Below are 20724 nucleotides of genomic sequence, written 5' to 3'. Positions count from 1 at the left end.
TGTGGCACCTACTTCTAGGATTGCAATTCATAATGTTGAGTTAGGAACAAAAATCCTCAGCACATCAGAAAGGGAAAGCAGGGAGCAGAAAACAGAATTCCCTACAGTGCTCTGAAGGCTAACCTGAAAAACCATGCATTAAGTATCAGCACAGAGCGTGAACAAAGGTTTAGCCTGCCAAAAGTTATTTTGCATCTTTATTTCTGAAACATTGATTTGTTACTACATTCAATATTAATTTTCCTTCCACACTTGTTCTCTCCTTGATTTGACAAGGCTCCTTCTGGCCTCTCTGTAAGATCCCTGATGTGGGGAACGTGTTACAGCAGCAGGAAACACTTCTCATGATATTTAATTACAAATAACCTGTTTACATGATTTTTGACATTAGATATTGGGACCTCTTTCTTGGCACTTTCAAAGACTTTCAGTTTAAGCAATAATTAAAAGCACAACTAGAAGTCTCTGGCAATTTGCCAATCCAAGCAAGTATGTACATTTCTCAATTTTAAGGACTTGCCATTCAGATCCTTGTTTGTAGCTGTAGATCAAGTCAAAGAAGTTTCACCTGGCTGGTTTTAATGAAGATTTCAATTTCAGTGAATATTAATATGCATGCAAGGATTAAGACAGAATAATTTTTGCAGGTCCATTAGTACCAGGCTCTGACAATACAAGTTCAAATTTATGGATACATGCAAAGCTACCATGCTGTTTACACGTACTGGAGCTTACAACCTCCAGTAGATCAGTTTAATTGAATGTAAACATTTTATAAAAAGGTGGTCCTTAGCAAACTCAACGTATCTGGCATTTAACTTAACAGCCAATAAGTGATTATTAACCTACAGAATGAACGAGCACAGGAATCCAGTTGATCCCAACCATCTCCTACCACTGAGACTAATAGGGTCTTGGACAGACATCTGCGTTGACCTTCAAAAACAGTAGGTGGGTTTAGGTAACTGGAGAATCAAAATAAACCGTCTTGATAGACTGACCCCAGAAAAGCCATCCAGTAGAGCTTGGCATTTAAAAAGAAAACTCTTCTTGATGTAGTCTTAAATGCAACAAGCAGAACAATGCAGAAAAATAATCATTGTACTCACACATACTAAAGATAACTCTTAGAGAAGAAAAAGGAACTGCCACATTGGCTCAAATGAGATCTACATAAAACATCACCACCACTGAGTATTTCAGAGGAGGAAATAAGAATTTGCATAAGGCAGATAGGTATGGGATGACCTGCTTGTTGCATTAGATACCAGTTGGAAACTGGCTGAAAACCTGACATAACAGATGAAATATCCCTTCCAAAATCTGTTGCAACTTCACATATTCCTAATATCCATACTTGTGTTAAGACTATTACATTTGTGGTATCATCACTTTCTCCAGGCAACAAGTTCTATAACTTATCTGCACGTTGTTTGAAATGGATTTTTGGTTTATGAATTTGTCAGTGATTAAAGGTGGCTCTTAACCCTCCCTATTCTTCTACTGGGAAGCAAAGAAAACCTGAAACTATTCTTCCCCCCAATCGCACTATTCGACATAATTTTAATCAATCCCTTGCTTACTGATTTCCCTTCTAGGAGGGGAAATCTGTTTGGTCAATAGTTAAGCTCCCTTCTCCCCCTCAACTTTTGATTCATTATCACCTCCCTCTGAATATCACTTTGTTCTCAAATATCCACCTGAAAAAGGTATGACAATACCCCAGACAAAGCCAAACTACTGATTTGTAATAGCAATGTAATATTCACGATCCCAACATCTGTTTTGGAGTTGAGAGAGTTGATTTACCATCTCTTAATGATGCCAGAATGATTCTTCTCCTCCATCATACATTACTTCACATGTATTGACAGCTGGTTTGATTTGCTGTTGTAGCACCACTCCTACTGTGGTAGGATTCTTCTCATTGATCTTAGCAGATGTCTCTGAAGGCATCTACTTTGGAGATGTCTATTCATTTGGACTAGTTACCTTCAGCTCTTTCTCCATTGATTATAGAAAGTAGTAATTCTAGGCCAGAATTACAGTTGTTATACTTCTGGAGGTCCTTTTTAGCTGAGATGAGTTATACTTTAGCAGGGCCTATTTCTCATCACTTATAATAACAGAAGTCCAGGGCAATATCTGCAATTGCTCTCTCACTTTTTTGCAACAACTGAAAAATGCTGTAATCCCACATCAGCTTTTCCAAAACTATACTACATATTAAGAAGGTAACTACTACTCAACACATCTCAACAATAACCTACCCTCTAGTCCTATCTTTTCTTTGGTTTCCAGCCACTTGATGCAAGACAATAATGTAAATTACATATTTTGCAACTTTTGTGTGCAACTCAACCTGTTGAGTGTCTTTGGAATTACAAGTAAATTACTGTATGCAATATCAACAGAACACTAAGGTTGCAAGGCACACACTTATAGATGGAAAAATATAATACTGCAGACATATTCAAGTGTAGCTTGCTTGCTTACTTCAAGAATAGAAAAAAAATTAACAAAAAAGCAATAATTCCACAATGTAGTATTACACTGATGGCAACGGGTTTACCAGCAAGGCCAGATTTTTTAGAGTAACAGCAATGATCTCCATTCAGAAGGGCTAATGACAGCCTTTATCATGTGGTTGGAGTATAAGCAATAATGCACCTTTATCATGTGGTTTAAAACAAAGATACTTCCACAGCTTGTCTTCAAGTTTGTGGCACAAAACATATGGTGGAGGTCATAAACTCTTTTTTTTCCCCCAATTCCATATCTCAAATCCAATATGCCATCCAGTTCAGAATTAATGGTTAAATTGTGGCAGGCTTAAAGAGACTGTTTCACTAAACACAGAAATCTCAAAATAACAGTTACAGATGGTGCTACCAACTCTGCTAATGGCTCAAACACCCTTTATTTTCTATTGCACTCTATAAGCAATAGAAAATAGGGTCATATAAGAGATACTTTCAGGAAATTCAAAACTTATCACTAGCAATCCCTATTCTTTTTAAAATTAATGATGCCCAAGATCAACCCCATGCAAAAAAACTATGTCCCAGGCATAGTTTTGCCATTTTGTCATTGTTCTTAATTACTTCAACCAGTTTGCAAAATGGAGATGCGTAACTCCACACAAATTCTCTTTTTAAGCAGTTACAAATTTTACTGCTGTGCAATCTTGTACAGCAGCTGTCATTCATAATGAGCATGTCTTAGTAACTCTGACTAACTTTGAGCTCTTGAACATATACTTTGTGTCTCTTGATGAAAAGAAATTTGCTTCCATCACCTCAGAGGAACTGATGCAAAGATATCACTTTTAAATTTTCTTGTAATCTAATTCTAAATTCTAAAATTAAATATTTTAAATATTCTAGAACACTGAAAAACATTTTGGAAGTCTGTCCACTTTTCTAAATCCACACCTAACTTCCTATAGTCCACCATTACTCAATTTGCTGTTTGAGTCACAAAGCCAAATTTCTGAATTTTGGAGGACTGTTGCTATCTCAACATTAAGTCTGTTTTAAGTCAGCCACTTTACATTCTTTGGTAAACAGAAAATAAACTGGTCAATGTACTTATTTTAGACTAGCGCCGAGTTCAGATCAATTGTTTTGAGCAAGCCAGCCTGGGTATTGCAGCATCTAAGAAACATCTAAAATTCTCATTCTGAATTCATTCTGCCAGAGTTTAACATTCAAGCAATGAATCCAAGGTAGGGAGTCTATAGCAAGTAACCTTCCCACATAAGTAATAGAGGTAGACATCTTAGGAGAGTTTGGGTGACCCCATTTACAACATGAAACACTTAAGACTGAAAAGAGCCTCAATCATGGTTCTTGCCTCTGCTCTAAATGCAATGTTAAAGTGCAGTGGTCTAAAATATAGTGCATACACATGCCTGTTTTATTTCCCTTGCAGATTTTGGGGTAAATACCCTAACCACTAGCCTGGAAAGGAATTTTTTGCCTCTCTTCCTCTGGTCCCACAACTCCCGTTTTTCCTGGAGGCATACAATATTGTCCCAGCTTCACAAGGACGGGCAGAATGTGTTTTCTCTCCAAACACCCCATGGCCTAGTAAAGGTGTTCTGCTCATACGCTTATTCAACTAATTTTGTTTTGTGTCTCTTCACTTCCTGCACTGAGCTGAGCTGTAGTCCTGAGGACTCATCTAACATTTTGAGCTTCTTCAGGAGATAGGACAAAGACACTTTAGTAAAGTCAAAACACAAAACACTCAGGGCCAAAACCAGGCAAGTATCTCCCAGAATAGGTAATTGTTAGTGCAGGGGATTAGGCACCTAGGAAATTAAGGCATGACATTATGCAGCTCCCTAGATTAAAAAGTTAGGTCATTCTGGAAAATAAGCAGGTGGAACTATTGTCTAGAACTACAGGTTTCATGCACTTAATTTTTGCCTTACATGCTATTTAAAAAAAACAGGATCTGACCCAGAGAAGCTAACTAATGTAGTGAAAAGGGGACTTGCCAAGAAGGAAGGATTAGGACACTAAAATATCAGAATTATTTATATAAACTTCATAATACTGCATTATCTGTGAAAGATACAACTTGAAATAAAACCAGCTTTTTCATTCTTCCATTTTTTGTCTTCCAAAAATAAACTTTAAGGAAAGTTAACAGAGGTAAATGCCTATATATCTTGTCAGAGAAACATTACACAAATAAAAAGTGTAGTGAGTCACACAACTGTTTTAACAAGTACTGCCGAATATTTACACAAGCTTTATTTTGGAAATTGCTATTTTAAGTATATTTAAGATGTACTACTCTGCTATTTTTGGTTGTATAGGAATCATTTTGCCTCTAAAGAGAGTTCATCAGCCAAAAGGATGAATACCAACTGTAATCACCATCTATGTTTTCCTGTTAATACATCAGAAGAGAGTACTGGCTATGACCATTCTTCTAAAGCTAGAGACTTTCACGGTGCAATACAACCAGTTTTCAAAGAAAAAACGCTCAGTTTAAAGGAAAAGCCCAGTTATTTCATGCAGTATAGAATAAATTATATAAAACAGGATAATTACACAGTTGCAAGCCACCAGTTGTTTAGTACGAAACTGTTATTTTTATGTAGATGTATCTGCAAATGCATTTTTGAAATATACACACACATATATATAAAGCTTACTTTGACCACGTAATTGAACCTTCTGATGTCCTGAATTGCACTTGAAAAATCCAAGCGATTAAAAGCTTCTCCCAAAGTGCAATAGCCATGTCTCTGAGAAGAAGAATAAAAGCACTTTAAATAGAAACAAACAAGGATAAAATTGACAAAAGAAATCCAAATATGAAGGCCTACATTCAGGAAAGCACTTTGGCCTGTAACTGAAGTATATGCACACTGCGTTCCCTTGAAATGCAACGCATCTGAAGATTTATTTTATTTCTTGTAGAACAGATGAAACTGCAGAAATTGTATTTAAAACTAACAGGTATCTCAGCACTACTATTTGATAGCAGGCCTTTAAATTTGTACTAATGGAACCTGTAATCACTGGCATCTGAGGGTCTTGGCGCTGTACCCCATTTTTGCATGGCCACATTGCTGCTACTGTTTTGTGGCTACCATGTTCTATGTTTGTCTCAGCACAGGGTATAACTTGCCGTGACATACAGCAGTCTGAGCTTGCAACCTTAAGCATTCACTGACAAAGTTTATGTTCACCTGTGAGGGTAAGAACAGGACTATTTGCTCCTGGAATAAGAAGATCAAGCGGTTCAATATCTGGAATTCATTTTCTGCGTGTTAGAAATTTAACCACAGTTTTTCTTAGTTACCAGGAAAATAAAAAATAGCATTGTCTTTTGGTGCTTCTGCACAAGTGCCACGAGGAGAAAACAGACGTTTCAGAGGCTGTTCTGGAACCAGTTAAGGTGGTAGTGGCAGCCTAAAATGACATGGGATCACACAAACTGAGTAAACGTAGAGCCACAAAACCACACGTGGGACTACTGAAGTGATCTCCTTGGAGCAAATATAAAGGGGCTAGAAAAACCCTACAGCTAGTGAAGACGATACTTGCAAGGTAGTTTGCTCATATGGCTTATCAGTCTCAAGGAAAAAAAATAACATAATTTCAATTTTATTCTTAGATAGTTTTCCTTGGTGAATTATGTGATGGGGCAAGGAGGACAACTTCACATTCCTTTTTGTAACCTGATGAAGGCTTATTCTGAAGGTAACACAATGGGACAGGAGACAATTAACAATTCATTATGCAGACTCGTTATAATTATTGCTTATCAGATGCTAACTAAATTCAAGACTATACTGCTTATTCATCCAGGTAATGTTCCTGAGATCCAGGCATACTTAACACTTCACAATATACATGACTTGAATGATTGACAGCATTGGATTAACACTTGCAGGCGACAAAACTTTTGCTAAAATTTAACCAATTGTGGCTCTTCCCTGGCTAAACAACTACCAAAGCCACGCCTAAAAGTATGATCAAGCCAAAATATTTTTGTGAAGAAAGCCTGAAGACAGAACTTAACTTACTGCCGATCTGACTGTCCCTCTCCAGATAACACTAAATGTTTTAAATTGAGTAAAAGTTGCAAATGGATTCCAGGACTCCCTGAAATAGCAAGTTTTTCTCCCGTTGTTACTACTGGAGATTCTCATCTGGTCAGTTACTTACCTGTCAGTTAAAAACTACTAAATATTTATTTGGTTTAAATGATGACTCTGCCTTTCAGCCTCTGAAAGGCTGGCATCAAGCACCACCGTGAATACAGCATCTGAATAACGGGACTACATGGTGCATTTTAGCACAGAGTAAGACTGGGAAAGGAGCACAGAACAGAGTGACAGATGCATTAAAATTTCTTTCCTATATGACAAAGAGCTTCAATAAAGATAAAAGGAGATATAACAGCAACATTAGCTTGGCTTATATTAGCACACATTTTTACTGGCGTGGGGGGAAGCAGGTTTTCTGAGGGCTGTAGAACACTAGTGCATCAATACTTTCTGCAGTGCTAATCAGACAGCAGACTTGATGGTGAACCTAGTAAGGTGGTCTCAAAAAAATCTGTTCTTCATATTTCACGCTATATAAGAACTCAGATTAATTGTGAAGGGGATGTGGGAGAGGTACACTTCCTTGAACAGCTAGAAGCACATTTTTATGAAACTCCAGCTCTACCTTTGCAATGTACCATGAGGAGAAAAGTACACAAAAGCACCTCCTCCTCTATTTCAACTATACTCTTGGGTTAATTTTGGTTTGATTTGCTTTTAGTGCTCCCCCATAACACTTTTACACATGTTTTATCAAGACCTTCCTACTCTTGTCATTTTGCCCTAAAATTCAGGGTGCAGTATGGAGAGGAGATAAAAACAACAACAACAACAAAAACCAAAAAACCCAACAACAAGAGAAAACCCCTACATTTCCTAGTCACCGGAACTAGCCCTTTTGAAATCAAGTACGATTATATTTGTTACTAAAAGGCAGTGAAGGAAAACACAGCAGGAAACCTAGAATGTCTGCAAAATATATTGTTGATCATTTAACTAAAAATTCAGAGCAACAATTTCAAGTTAAGGAGTGCTTATTCCTTGAGACTTTTTCATTCTGCTACTGGACTTTTAACTTTTACTTTAAATATCTGAACTTATAGAAAAGAATTACTGGGCAGGAGGAAGGGGAAGGTGATGAATTTAATCATCCAAAACTATCTTTTACTGGAAAGACAGGTGATCAACTATTTGAAGATAACAGTAATGATAAGAAAAAGTTAATTTGCACAACAAAACATTTAACATGTCTTATTGCCACAAAAACTTGCCTTGTCAAGAATTCTCTTGCAGTGAAAACCTGTATTTTGTCCACTCTAGGAACGGACAACAAACCCAAGCAAACAGTCACACATCACCAGTACACTAACTTCTACACAAGTAAAAGACAATAAGGTTGTAAAGGACAGCGATGAGTGCTTTTCGGCAATATATGTTTTGGCCTCGATGTAGTCTGAAAACTCAGTTTAACAGTTTTATCGTTCAAAACATCACAAAGATTGGTGTCAGTCATCTCCCCTCACCCTCAATCATCCTAAATTTGAGATGGCAAAGGGAAAGAGGATACAGGAGACTTTTGCAGACACATGTAAATGACCATGTTATCACAGATTAAGATAAAACTGTGATTACAGGCTAAGAATCTGGTGAAATATCCTTCAGATTTAGAAGAGCAACCTCTAGCTCACCGGCTTGCCATATGCAGTCTTACAGTGCCTCCTGTATGTAAGGACTCTCCACAACAACATGTTCTTCCTGAGCAGAGCACTGTTTGTGGTCTCTCTGCAAGACTGAAAGTCACTTTTGGCCTGCTCAGCTAGGGTTAGACTTTCCTTATTCCCTCCCTTCTTGTTGGCTCTACTGTGTGGGTGAGAGAGACCCTCACAGGTATCCAGAGTTTCACCTATCCCAGATAAGTACAAAAGAATCCAACCTGAAACAAAGCTGAAATCCCACAATAGTCTATCTCTACAAGCAATGGACATACTTGAACTCTTAGCTTTCCAGGAGCTCATTCCAAGATTCTTCATGTTTTCTCTACAGTTGCATGATACAGTTAGTATCCCAGACTAAATGCAGCTGGACTTCATGGGACACAAAGGTCCCCTCTGCAAAGTTTGAAACTCAAGTTTTACTTGCTTATGTTCAGATTTACATCAAGATTTTGAAGTATCAGGTAGCAGCCTGCAGATGCTTTCTTTGGAGACTCTTTGGATTCTGCTCTCCCTTATCCCTCAATACTTTTAATCCTAGAAAGACATACAATATTTACAGATGGAATAAAGTGATCTCATGCAGAAGTAGTAAAGGACCACCATATACACCACTGTGAATTCCTGCATCTCTGTCACAGTGACCCTTGTAAAAGTTTATTTATCTTTGCCTCAACATGTAAATACACGTTACCAGGGAAAAGAGCTGAAGAAATTTCAGTGAAGACACAGCACAAACGCATTTGATTGACGAACAGCATATATAAATAAGAAGCACAAAGACTGTAGGACTTGGTCCACAGCATGGAGGACTTACTTCTCTGGTGCTTTCTTTATGAACATAAATCCATTTTTCATGATAAAAACCTAAAATAAATCAAAAATAAAAACAACTAACTTCTACTTCAGATAACGTTTTCTAGAAATTAATTGAAGAAAATGGACCACCTTCAATAAAGTGTTCCACAAGAAGAAAGATATTAGAACAGTTTTAATGAAGGAAGTTTCCAAAGCCTGAAAAGAATGGTTATAAGTTTTCAGAAGAGATGTACTTTAAATTGCATTAAAGGAAAGTTAAATAAATTTATAAATCACACTGAAGAGTTGGGATACAATTGACAGCTATAATGCAATTTCTGTTGACCATGTACCAAAAGCAATCAGTTTCTCACAAGACTTCTGATCCTTTTATAGTCAAAAAGACTCCTCAGCACTTCACACAGAAGAGCACAAAAACGAGTAATATTTTTATTCCTGAAGACGCTACCTTTCTAGTCTATTTTCTTTTGTAAAGGTGGCTGATTTACATCCAGTTGTTCCAGCCATTTGTAGGATGCTGCAGAGAAGTCAGCTCTAAGACTAATAAAGGCAATTACATAGTCCTTTCACTTTTATAAGTCTGGATGTGTCAACAAATGAAACTGTGCTCTTATGTAACACCATTCAAAATTTTTGAAACACTTTTCAAGCCCAGTCAAACCTGATGAATCTTGCAGCCTTCCCCAAGATCATCTCTGTTACAGTTTTGGAAGGTAAAAATACAGAAATCAAAAGTATTAGAAACCCCAAAAGCAGCTGTTGTCAACTAACCTCTTTACTTTGCTGAATTCTCTACTTGAAGAAGCTTACTCGCTCTCATGAGTATATTTGCAGCCTAAAGTACAGTTACCCTTTCAACAATGAAAATTAACATAAATAGCTTTGCTATATCAATTTAAAAAAATGAAGGAAATATTCTTGATGAAATGTCAATAAATTTATTTTATCAAAAGCTGTAGGCATTATGACAGAAGAGATTTACTTCTGAACTGATTCTAGAGCAGCTTCACTAATCAGAATTTGAGTTGAGCAAAAATAAAACTGCTGAAGCAGAAGCTTCCGTAAGCATCCACAAGAATTTCGTCCAAGAGAAGTCCACAAAACAAAACATAGGTTAGTATCAGAAGACATTTGTTATTCAGCTATCGCAACTCTTGAATGAGTTATCTCTGGATCTTCGAAAGTCACATAACAGATGATCAATGCCACAGTTCGGTTAAGATGCATCACTTCCGGTAATAAAGTTTCACATGAGAAGTAGACATAATTCAGAGGACTACTCCATATACAAATGCTCATTATATAAATATTCAGTTTTGCGGAACCTAAGAAAGTCTTCTAAAACAAGTGAAAACAAACCAGACTTACATTGTGAATTTGTATTATTCCTAAAGTGATCTTTTTTTCTTTTCTTAGTTGCAAATTCACAGTCTTCAGTACTGTATATTTCTTCATCATCATCAGTTAAGATGCTGAAATAAGAACATTTAATTAAAATAGCGGGGATTAAATATTTAAACTGCATACAACTTACAAATCCCTGCATTAAGAGTCTGCCAGTGGGGAAAAAATCATATTTAAAAATAATGTTCCTCTACCTGAAAGTCTATCGCAGTAAGTATCTTAAGGGAGAAGATGTCTTGCCCTTTTCTTCCCAGTATTGTTGAATTTTTTGTCAAAGGAATTAAACGTATAAAAAGTAGCTACTAGAAAAACACTTTAAGTCATTAGTGACATTTAGGAACGACTACTGAGGAGACAATACTAGCTGGACAACTAGCCGTCTGCAAAGCTCTTGTGTATAAAAAACACTTATTTGAAATGGACCAAGCCTTGTGAAACTCCACAGCACATACAGGTGAAAACCAGTACAGAATTATTGCACGTACTTTTCTAGATAGAAAGCTAGCAAAGACAGACATCTCTTTACTACTGTCAACTTATGGGCAAAGAAACTTTTTGACAAATGCATGAATACTTCAAATAAATGCCCTAATCACAACCCTGTACATAATTTAGGAGTTACCATTCTGCTTTACTAATGACTGGTAGGACATCAAGAATCATGCAGTCTACCTCCCTTCTCACAGGCAGGATCAACTATACCTATGTTACTTCTGACAGATAGCTATGTAACCTGACACTGAGGGTTATACAGAATAGCCAAATAAAAAAATATTATTAATAAAGTTTTGCTGCATAAACTGACCTTTCTAAAACTCATATATTAAAAAAGCTACTGGTACTACATAAAAGTCTACAGTTTCATTAATGAAGGTTTTACTTTCCATTTGTATAGATAATTATAAGGCATAGCAATATAGATAAGAATGAGTGTTCATTTTTCTAGTATACAGATAAGTTCCTTCTTCCTATAAAGGCAGCAGTCCTGTGTAGATAAGCAGAATAACTAAAGCTATGCAGAACTGAAGTTCAATTATAAGACTATTTTATTTTCCTGTCATCATTCTTTGACAAGAAAATTGTATATAAGCCTTTTCCCACTCACTACTTTCACTTTTTTTTTTTAAATTTGAAATTTGCCAGATGAGTCTATTTATCACTGTCATGCTAAACTTTAATTAATCTAGCAATAGCTGAATGTTTTCAAACTGAAGGACAAGGGTACATTCAAAAATAACTTGCATCTAGGCATTAGCTGGCATGCATTACATAGTAAAGTCTATTGCTACTAGTTTGTATAGATAAAACTTTGTCTTGAACAATCTTTTCAAAAGGATGACTACACACTGTACCAAAAGCATTTTAAAAATTGCTGTAATCAGTAAAAACTAGCTCAGCTTAAAGCTGCACAAATTGAGAAGACACAAATGTTTTGTTTCATCTGAATTATCCAGTTTAAATCCCAAAGTACAACTAACCAACTAACAGTACAACTAACCAGCAAAACATAATATGCTGTTCTATTTCTATATGAAGCCCTGCACCTGCGATGTAATAACCCGATGCACCAGTACAGGCTGGGCACAGATGGGATAGGAAGCAGCCTTGCAGAAAAGGAGCCACAGGTCTTGGTGGACAACAAATTGAACAAGGTCCGCAGTGGGCCCTTGCATTGAAAAAAAGGCAGCCACATCCCGGGCTGTATTAACAAAAGTGTAGCCAGCACACTGAAAGAACTGACACTGCCCTCTAGTTGGCACTTGAGAGACCTCATCTGCAGTAGTGTCCAGTTTTTGGCTCCCCAATATGAAAAAGATACTGACTTACTAGAACAAGTCCAACAAATGACATACCAAGCTGATTAGGTGTAGGAGCACAAGATACATGAGGATGAGAGAAATGAGTTTGTTCAGTCTTAAGAGAAAACTGGGGGACGATGGGAGGGGGGAATCTTATTACAGTCTTTAACTCTAATGGGAGCATATAAAAAAAATAGCTAGACTGTTCCTGGTGGCATACACTAATAAAGTCAAGCAGCAATGGACGCAAGCTACAATAATGGAAAATCCTATTAGTTTTTTTTTGAGGGGGAAAGAGGAGAGCAGGAGAGAATTATAGCAAGGATAACAAAACTTTGGACAGGAGTCAAGAGAGGCTGTGGAGTCTCCACCCCTGGAGATGTATAAAACTCATCTGGACAAGGCCTTTCACGACCTTGTTTCAGTTGGCCCTCCTTTGTGTGGGAGTTTGGACCAGCCAGCCTCCAGAGCACCTTTCAACCCAAATTAATCTATGATATTTTGTTAAAAAGCATTAACAGCAAAACGTTTAACAGCAAAAAGCAACTCATAGATCCAAACTTCTCAAACTGTAGTGAAGTTACTCCGAAGTAGTATCACTATACCAAGCAGTGCCAACTTTGATTCTGCAGTTCAGGTTTAGACACTATGTACTTTAACTGAATAGACAGAAGCAGAGTAAAAACAGGGAAAAAATACAGAGCACAGAACTGATGTGGTACAGCTTGGCTTAGGTAAGTAGCAGATGTGTAGGATGAAAATAGGAAACTGTAGGATCATTACAGATGAAGGTGTGTGCTGAAGACCACAGTGCTAGCTAAGCATGGGATTCTGAAAAATCAGCAAGCTAGCTTAAGAAATCCAAGTCATGAGCCACTTCAGATATCATGAAAACCTTTTTTTCTAGGGCATTTCATGACCACGCCCTTCAAATTAGACTAATGTTCTTATTTTAGTCTTGAGCTTTAAGACTCTATTTTTCCCAAAAATAGTTCTTTTAAATCTAACTCTGGAAAGACAACCCCCATGCTTGAAGGCTAAGAGGAAAAAAAAAGATCTTTTTGCTTGAAGTAGTGATACAAAAACTGATCTTTTTCTCTGGAGAACGGATGAACATACGACTAGGATCAAAAGAGCAAAATCCTTGACAATTTACACTGATATTTACAAAAATGAGAATCATTTGTGTCATACTTGCCAAGTAATATTCATTAAAGTAGCCTACAAAATACAGTGATTTAGTGACTAGGCAAACAGGCATCAATCAGAATTATATTATTTTTCCTTTAATTTGTCACCTGTATCTGTAAGGATATATGCAAAGAGGGAAGAAATGATTTTTCCATAGATATTTAAGACAACTTTTAAGTTGGAAGCATGCTGAACAGTATTCCAGGCAAACAATCTTTCATATTCAGTGTCCTGACTGTATGGAAAACAAAGGCTAAATAATATCAGCAGCAGGTAAGCACAAAAATAAGAAGGCATGAAGAAAGCAGTAGCTCACGGTAAGCTCAGTAACCTAAGAATTCCTCACTGCTCAATTACTCATTTGAGGTTCATTTCACATATTTAGAAAACAGGTGCAAGAGTTCAGCAGGTCCTAGCTAGCCAAAAAATTCCCTCTAGATCAAATCAGTTACTGTACCTTCTATTGGACTAAGAGGAAGAATATCAAATGCCCCCTTTTCTCATTACAAATCTATTCAGCTGGAATGTATAACCAAGAACGCTATCCCTGACAATTACCTCTTAGTGAAGAAACCAAGAAGGAATTTGTTTGGACAAAATCATTTATATCACACCAGACTATGGATATCTGCCACAAGTATTATTTTACTTCAGTCTCAAACTAATGTATTTCTCACCTGTTCTGCAGGGGCACATAGAGTCATGCATGTGCTACAGAATCGCCACAAACTTCAGTAGGCCCTTTGCATTTGGAATTTACAAACATCACATTCACCTTTAAATTATACTTGATTTATTTTTTAAAAAGACATACAGCATAGGATTGGATCTAGTTTGCTTAAAATAAGCAACTCATGAAGCAATCCTCCTAACATAAACAGTCAAGTTCTCTATACAGTTTAGGGTGAGAGGTAGATAAGTCTACAGAGGAGTATCCTATCTGCCTAGTTAAATAAAGCACATGGTTGTTTTGTACGCTTCTTATATATGCTGAGAAGATCATGTATTACAACATTCCTAGTTTGAATGGAAATCAAGTGAACCTTTGCCTTCCCATCCACTATCACTTGAGACAATCATCTTCTGGAACTTACACACTGTGACTGATGTCACTAAGCTGACTATTCCCATCCTGAAGTGCAGGACTGAAGGGTTCAGATCGTTTCCATCCATCTGCTGTTTTAATCCATCTCCATCCAGGGGATCTCCAGTCTTGGCCCAAAAACGGCATGGTTTCTCTATAAGCAGTAAGAGGATTGTATGCACAGTATTTAATAATTAAGAAATGCTGCAGAACATCTTGTCATTATTTCAGCATTCCCTTCAAGCTTAAAAGAAACTAATGGTTACACACTGAGGAGAGAGTTCTCTGTAGAGCGGCTAAGAAACAGATACAATGTTTCCCAAGTACTTTGATTTTGTAACTTCATTCTTGTTGCCTCTTTAGCATTTATCAGATCATGGTAGGTTTCCTAGTTCTTCAGGAAACAAATAAAAGTATCGCAGTAATCCAGGAAAGGGATGATACCAAAAAGAGCAAGGCTGATAGCGTCAAGAGTAGATTATATAGGATACAAACACATTACTGATTTTGAGATCTGACTAATGAATGACTCTCAAGAAGTTTAGCAAGCACAAGTCCATGTTACTCCTTTTATTTATTCTCTAAGAGTTCTAAATACTGAGATAGTGCTATACTGTAATATAGTGAATTCCCAGTAAGGGAAGCCTCATTTTCCCAAATATTTTTTTTCAGTTGTTGTTCAGAATCACCTCCCAAGCAAGTTCAGCTATTAACTAGATATCCAGGACAAACGGAGACTGCAATATAAAGTCAATTGTTAAATGTCTAACTACAAACATCTACAAAGAGATGCAAGCCATCACAGATGTATCATTCAGCGTTCTGCTACCCCTTTTCGAAATGGGGATTCACTTCTAATACATATGAACTCAAAGAATTTGAACAAAAAAGTTTTCTACACTTCAAAAATCTTATCTTGCTATCTCTTACCCTCTTTTTCCCATTTGTTATAAAATAAGGAGCAGCACGTTTGTAACTAGAGATTTCATGTGCAAGCTGTAAACAGAGAAAAAATTAGTACTATCATATTTGAAATATATGGTAAAATAGAACACCAACAGTTTTGTTCCTAGTAACTGTGCATTTCCTAACCTTTCTTTCCACTTGAAACATATCAGGCCAGATCAGTCAAACATGATCGTATGAATTGATTCATCCATTTGCACTCCTAACCAGAATTTGCCTGATACATCAGTTAAATCAGCAGAAGGAACAGAAACATGAAAAAGCCTTAAGAAATACAAATTGCATGAACCAGGCTTCTCTTTTAAAAAAAAAAAAAAAAAAACTGGAAGTGCATTGTTTAGCGTCAGCACTGACAAAATTTCCCTTACTATTCATAACTGCACTCCTCTGTATCCAACAGCAATCATTTCTAGCATGTAGCAATTTCTTTTTCCTCAACCTACCACAGTCTCTATTCACACCTTATCTGGGTTTCCAGTCTTTTTATTGTTTCCTAGCAAATATGAACCATAATATGCTTTGCTCCAAATTGCTTAAAATGTCTCATTTAGGCTGAAATTAAGATCTCTCATTTTTATGATGCATCTGTTTAAATAGTTGGTGCTCATGCATGCATTTCAGAATAACATAGCTTAAAGTATTTTAATCCCTCCAAGATAAGCAGCTTTTATCTCAAATATTTTTAAGTCACTGAAAAAAACTAGGAAAGCAGCAGACGTCAAGTCAAAAATATGTAGCCCTAGAATAACATGAAAGAAAAATTTTTGAACCACATCTACATATACAGAGCTCACAACCTACTTCTGTATCAGAACTACTGACCAGATATAAAGCACTATCCTAGGTACATCTCATTACCCAAAAATTAGAAACTTGAAAGAATTCAGAACCACAGAGATGATTAGAGACTGAATGGGATAACACTGAGATGATATATGTGCAGCAAGGTAACACAGGTGTATTGTTATCAGTTAGCAGGATAAGTTACAAAAAAAGGAAGATAAATATAAATAAAATCTTTCTTAAAGCAACATAAGACAACATGAAATATTTTGCTCAAGTGGATGGAAGTATCAAAAGTCCAAAAGCTAATCATAATACTGTTACAGAATAAGGTGCTTTGTATGCTTTATAAATTCTTGAACCTTGGAAAAAACACCAGTTTGAGGATATACAGCAATCAGTATAAGTGCTAGATATAACTTCCTCCTGTGGAGCTCTATTGCTGTTAAAATGATATGCTTCAATACCTACATGCCATAGACCCAATTACCTTCTGGATCTTTAAGATGACTTGCAAACTGATCATCTTTCATAGCAAGTTTTCAATACAGAATGAAGTTTCATATCATCCCTCTCACAAGAAAATTGGCATTAAGCATTTTAGGAACAATGATGATCTCAGCAAGTGTCAACACTAAGACTACTGATGCTTGTTCCAGAAATCCTAGAAATCCATACTAAACACAAAAAGCGTCTAAAAAACCCAATGATTTAATCTAAGTCTATGATGTACTCAGCACATCACCTTCTTAAGACAAAAAAATAAAAGCTATTAGAAAGATCATGTATTAAACAAACTTATTTAAACTTACTTAAGCATTTGTGGAAGATGATTACAGAGAGTCTGTAACTCTGAGGTTGGCACAGGTTGACCTAATTTTTTCCCCCAAAGAAACAGATATTCTTAGTCCAAGACATAGTTTCATTATTGTGCAAGTTAAGAACGCATCCCACAAGCGGAAAATCTGTAGAAGGACTTTTACCCACGCTCAAGAAGTGTAGCGCATGGAGTCAGAACTGTAGACATATTCATTTAGTAACAGCTCATATACAATCGGAAAAAATCCCATTGCATTTCACTTCCTTTAGCAAAGTCTATTTGTAGGACTGTAGATTTAATCATTGTTAACTTGTTAGGAGTGCGCAAGTGACCAAATTTTAAGAAACTGTAGTGTATCCTAAACAACTTCCTATACAGATCTCTCAAAGCAAGTGATCACGGAGCATGTCCGCTTGAACATTTGAGGTTTTGCTCTGTCCATGCTCACTCTGCTTCCCAGCACGGCATTCCACTAACACAACACTTTCAGGGTTGGCTTGCAGACCAGAACTGGCTTCCAAGAGTTACTGAATCTACGCCCACATAAAATGTGCAGAAAGTAACTGTTTATCATGTTTAAACTTTCATCACAGCAAAAGTTTGGCTCCCTAGACTTAGATTTTGGAGAAAATGCAGTAGGGCCATGGTTCTTTACTACTCTACCACTCTATGTTTCAGAAGAACAGGTTGTTTGCTTTGCATCACACACCTTTTTTTTTTTTCCCAGAAGGCAAAAAAAATATTGAGGAAACAACAAGAAGCATACAAGACGAGGGCTGTTTATGTCAAACTTATTACAGTTTGAAATTACAGTAACTGCTCTACTCACCCTTGCACTTCTAAGGCAGTTCTGCTTTCAGTGAGGTGGGTAACTCACCACAAAGTAAACACCACTATAGTAACATCCAAAATTGCAAGAAGACATCCTACTACTCTGCCTCTTTACTGGGGAAGATCTGTCAGACGCTTAGGAATGTATAATCCAGATCCAAACCACTCTTGTTATTGACCATCAAGACTCTTGCCAACATGTTGGGAATAAGTAAGGTCCTTCCCATTCCCTAACAGTCCAACAGTATCCTCATCTCTACCCTTACCCTGCTAACAAAATCCTTTCAGCAGCTCTGTTTTCAACAGAAACTGCTCCTTTACCCTTGCATTACAAAGAGATGATGCCACCTTCACAGAGCTAACCCAGTCAATCACTGGGAGTCAGAGATTAGAATCTGATTCCACACTTCATTATGCCCCATACATTTCTTCATATCAAATGACCATTTCAAACCAAACCTCAGACTTCTGCAAGATCACAAGCATCCACTCCTCAGCTTCTCTTGTCCACCCCTATTCCAGGTGTTCCCATATAGCAGTCTAAGTGGAACCAACCCATTCAACTTTCACTTCCAAATAAGGTGCGTAACCTGCTCATTTGAATATCCCAACTGAACTTTGTACCCTCTGCTTCTTCCCTTCAACCTGCTGCTGTCCCAATCCTTGCTCCTCCAAATCCCCCCATCCCTGTGCATCTGGTTGATACTCCTAAACCCTACACTTCCAGCCAAGTTCCCCAGCCCCATCTACCCTTCCCCTCACACCCACTCCCCTAGTGCCATCTGCCCGTCCTGCCTATAATACTAGTCTCAAACTACTGCAGCTCTGGGTGCCCACTCTGCTCCACATTCCATCCAAAAGCCCAAGACCCATGGTCCTCTAATATCTACTCCCAATCCACCTCCGCCAGCCTCATATGCTCAATTTGCCCCACACTACCTCAGTACCCCAGCCCCCACAGACACCCCATACCACCTGTGACCCCTGGCCCCTCAAACCCATCCCACACTGCCTCAGCTCCCTTGGCTCTCAAACCCCCTCCACACAACCTCCGTCTCTCCAGCCCTCACATCCACCCACATTACTTCTGCCCCCATATCCCCACCCCACACTGCCACTCACTCCCCCCAGCCCCTCACAAATGCTCCGTACCACCTCTGACTCCCTTCACATCCACCTCCCCACTCCCCCCCATTCTCCACACTGCCTCTGATGCCCACCCCACACCACCCTCTGACCCGTCCCCTCAGCCCCTCACACCCACCCCACAATACCTCTGATGCCCAGTCCCGTCAGCTCCTCTTGTCCCACGCTTATCCCGGCTGTTACGTCCTCATACAGCAGTCTAAGCAGAACCAACCCATCCAACTTTCACTTCCAAATAAGGTGCCTTAACCTGCTCATTCATCCCAAATGAACTTTGTACCCTCTGCTTCTTCCTTTCACCCTGACCCTGTCCCAACCCTTGCTCTGCTAAGGAGTTCTGGCTCTATACTTGCCCCACATCACCCAGACCTCACCCCTTATCACCCCTCACCCACCTCTCACCCTCCCACCCCTCACCCCCACCCCACCACACCTGCCCCACACCACCTCTCATGCCCACCACACATTCTCCACACTGCCTCTGATGCCCACCCCACACCACCCTCTGACCCATCCCCTCAGCCCCTCACACCCACCCCACACTAACCTCTGATGCCCAGTCCCGTCAGCTCCTCTTGTCCCACGCTTATTCCGGCTGTTACGTCCTCATACAGCAGTCTAAGCAGAACCAACCCATCCAACTTTCACTTCCAAATAAGGTGCCTTAACCTGCTCATTCATCCCAAATGAACTTTGTACCCTCTGCTTCTTCCTTTCACCCTGACCCTGTCCCAACCCTCGCTCTTCTAAGGAGCTCTGGCTCTATACTCGCCCCACATCGCCCAGACTCCGCCCCGGCCCCTCCACCCACCTCACACCGCTTCTGATCTCCGGCCCCACACCCACCCCGCACCGCCTCTCAACTCCCCCCCCCCCGGCCCCTCACACCCACCCCGCACCGCCTCTCAACCCCCCCCCCCCGGCCCCTCACACCCACCCTGCACCGCCTCTCATCCCCACCGCCTCTTCCCCCCCCCCCCCGGCCCCTCACACCCACCCCACACCGCCTCTCCCCCCCCCCCGGCCCCTCACACCCACCCCGCACCGCCTCTCAAACCCCCCCGGCCCCTCACACCCACCCTGCACCGCCTCTCATCCCCACCGCCTCTCACCCCCCCGGCCCCTCACCCCCGCCCCACACCGCCTCTCACCTCCTGGCCCCTCACACTCGCCCCACACCGCCTCTCACCCCAACCCAGCCCCTCACAGCCTCTAACCTCCCCCCCCCCGGCCCCTCACCCCCGCCCCACACCGCCTCTCGCCGCCGGCCCCCCGTACCTGACAGCCCCGCACCCCCTCCCGCGCTGGGCCCAGGCCGCGAGGCTATTGACGGAAGTAGCATCGGCCTGCGCTCTCCACGCCCCCGGCCCCGCTGATTGGCCGTCTGTCGCGGCGCTTGTTGCTACCCGGCAGCGCGCTTCTCCATTGGCCGAGGAGGCTGGCGGCGTCGCCGGCAGGCGCGGGCCAGTCGCGTCACGTGAGGGGGGGGGTAGCTAGAAGCACGTGTAAATGTTTTGGTCGGAGGGAGGGGGGCGCTGTGGGGGGCGGGGCCGAGGCGCTGGGGGCGGGGCGGGGCCGGGCGGGGGAGGTGCTCC

At 39.7% G+C, this 20724-nt stretch overlaps 1 protein-coding gene across 12 annotated transcripts in view; it reads right to left on the bottom strand.

Annotated features, from left to right (window-relative positions):
• The window catches only part of FBXO25 (F-box protein 25), a 37249-nt gene extending 16731 nt beyond the window's left edge, over window positions 1–20518 (bottom strand). For 2 of the 12 annotated variants that reach the window (XM_068937296.1, XM_068937303.1), the window contains exons 1-7: window positions 20408–20500; window positions 19677–19747; window positions 19258–19328; window positions 14594–14737; window positions 10474–10577; window positions 9104–9153; window positions 5171–5263 (exon numbers count right to left, since the gene is read on the bottom strand). In XM_068937296.1, the coding sequence (XP_068793397.1) occupies window positions 5171–5263; window positions 9104–9153; window positions 10474–10577; window positions 14594–14730 (384 nt within the window). In that variant the 5' untranslated portion in view covers window positions 14731–14737; window positions 19258–19328; window positions 19677–19747; window positions 20408–20500. Of the gene's footprint in view, window positions 1–5170; window positions 5264–9103; window positions 9154–10473; window positions 10578–14593; window positions 14738–17144; window positions 17168–17981; window positions 18052–19257; window positions 19329–19676; window positions 19748–20407 lie in introns of those variants that run through there. The other 10 variants (XM_068937295.1, XM_068937301.1, XM_068937298.1 and 7 more) reach the window with 6 other exon arrangements.
• Between the last annotated feature and the right edge of the window lie 206 nt (window positions 20519–20724).

The sequence above is a fragment of the Struthio camelus genome, chromosome 3 (assembly GCF_040807025.1).
Source record: "Struthio camelus isolate bStrCam1 chromosome 3, bStrCam1.hap1, whole genome shotgun sequence".
Taxonomy (NCBI): domain Eukaryota; kingdom Metazoa; phylum Chordata; class Aves; order Struthioniformes; family Struthionidae; genus Struthio; species Struthio camelus.
This window is presented reverse-complemented; position numbering and strand designations above follow the sequence as displayed.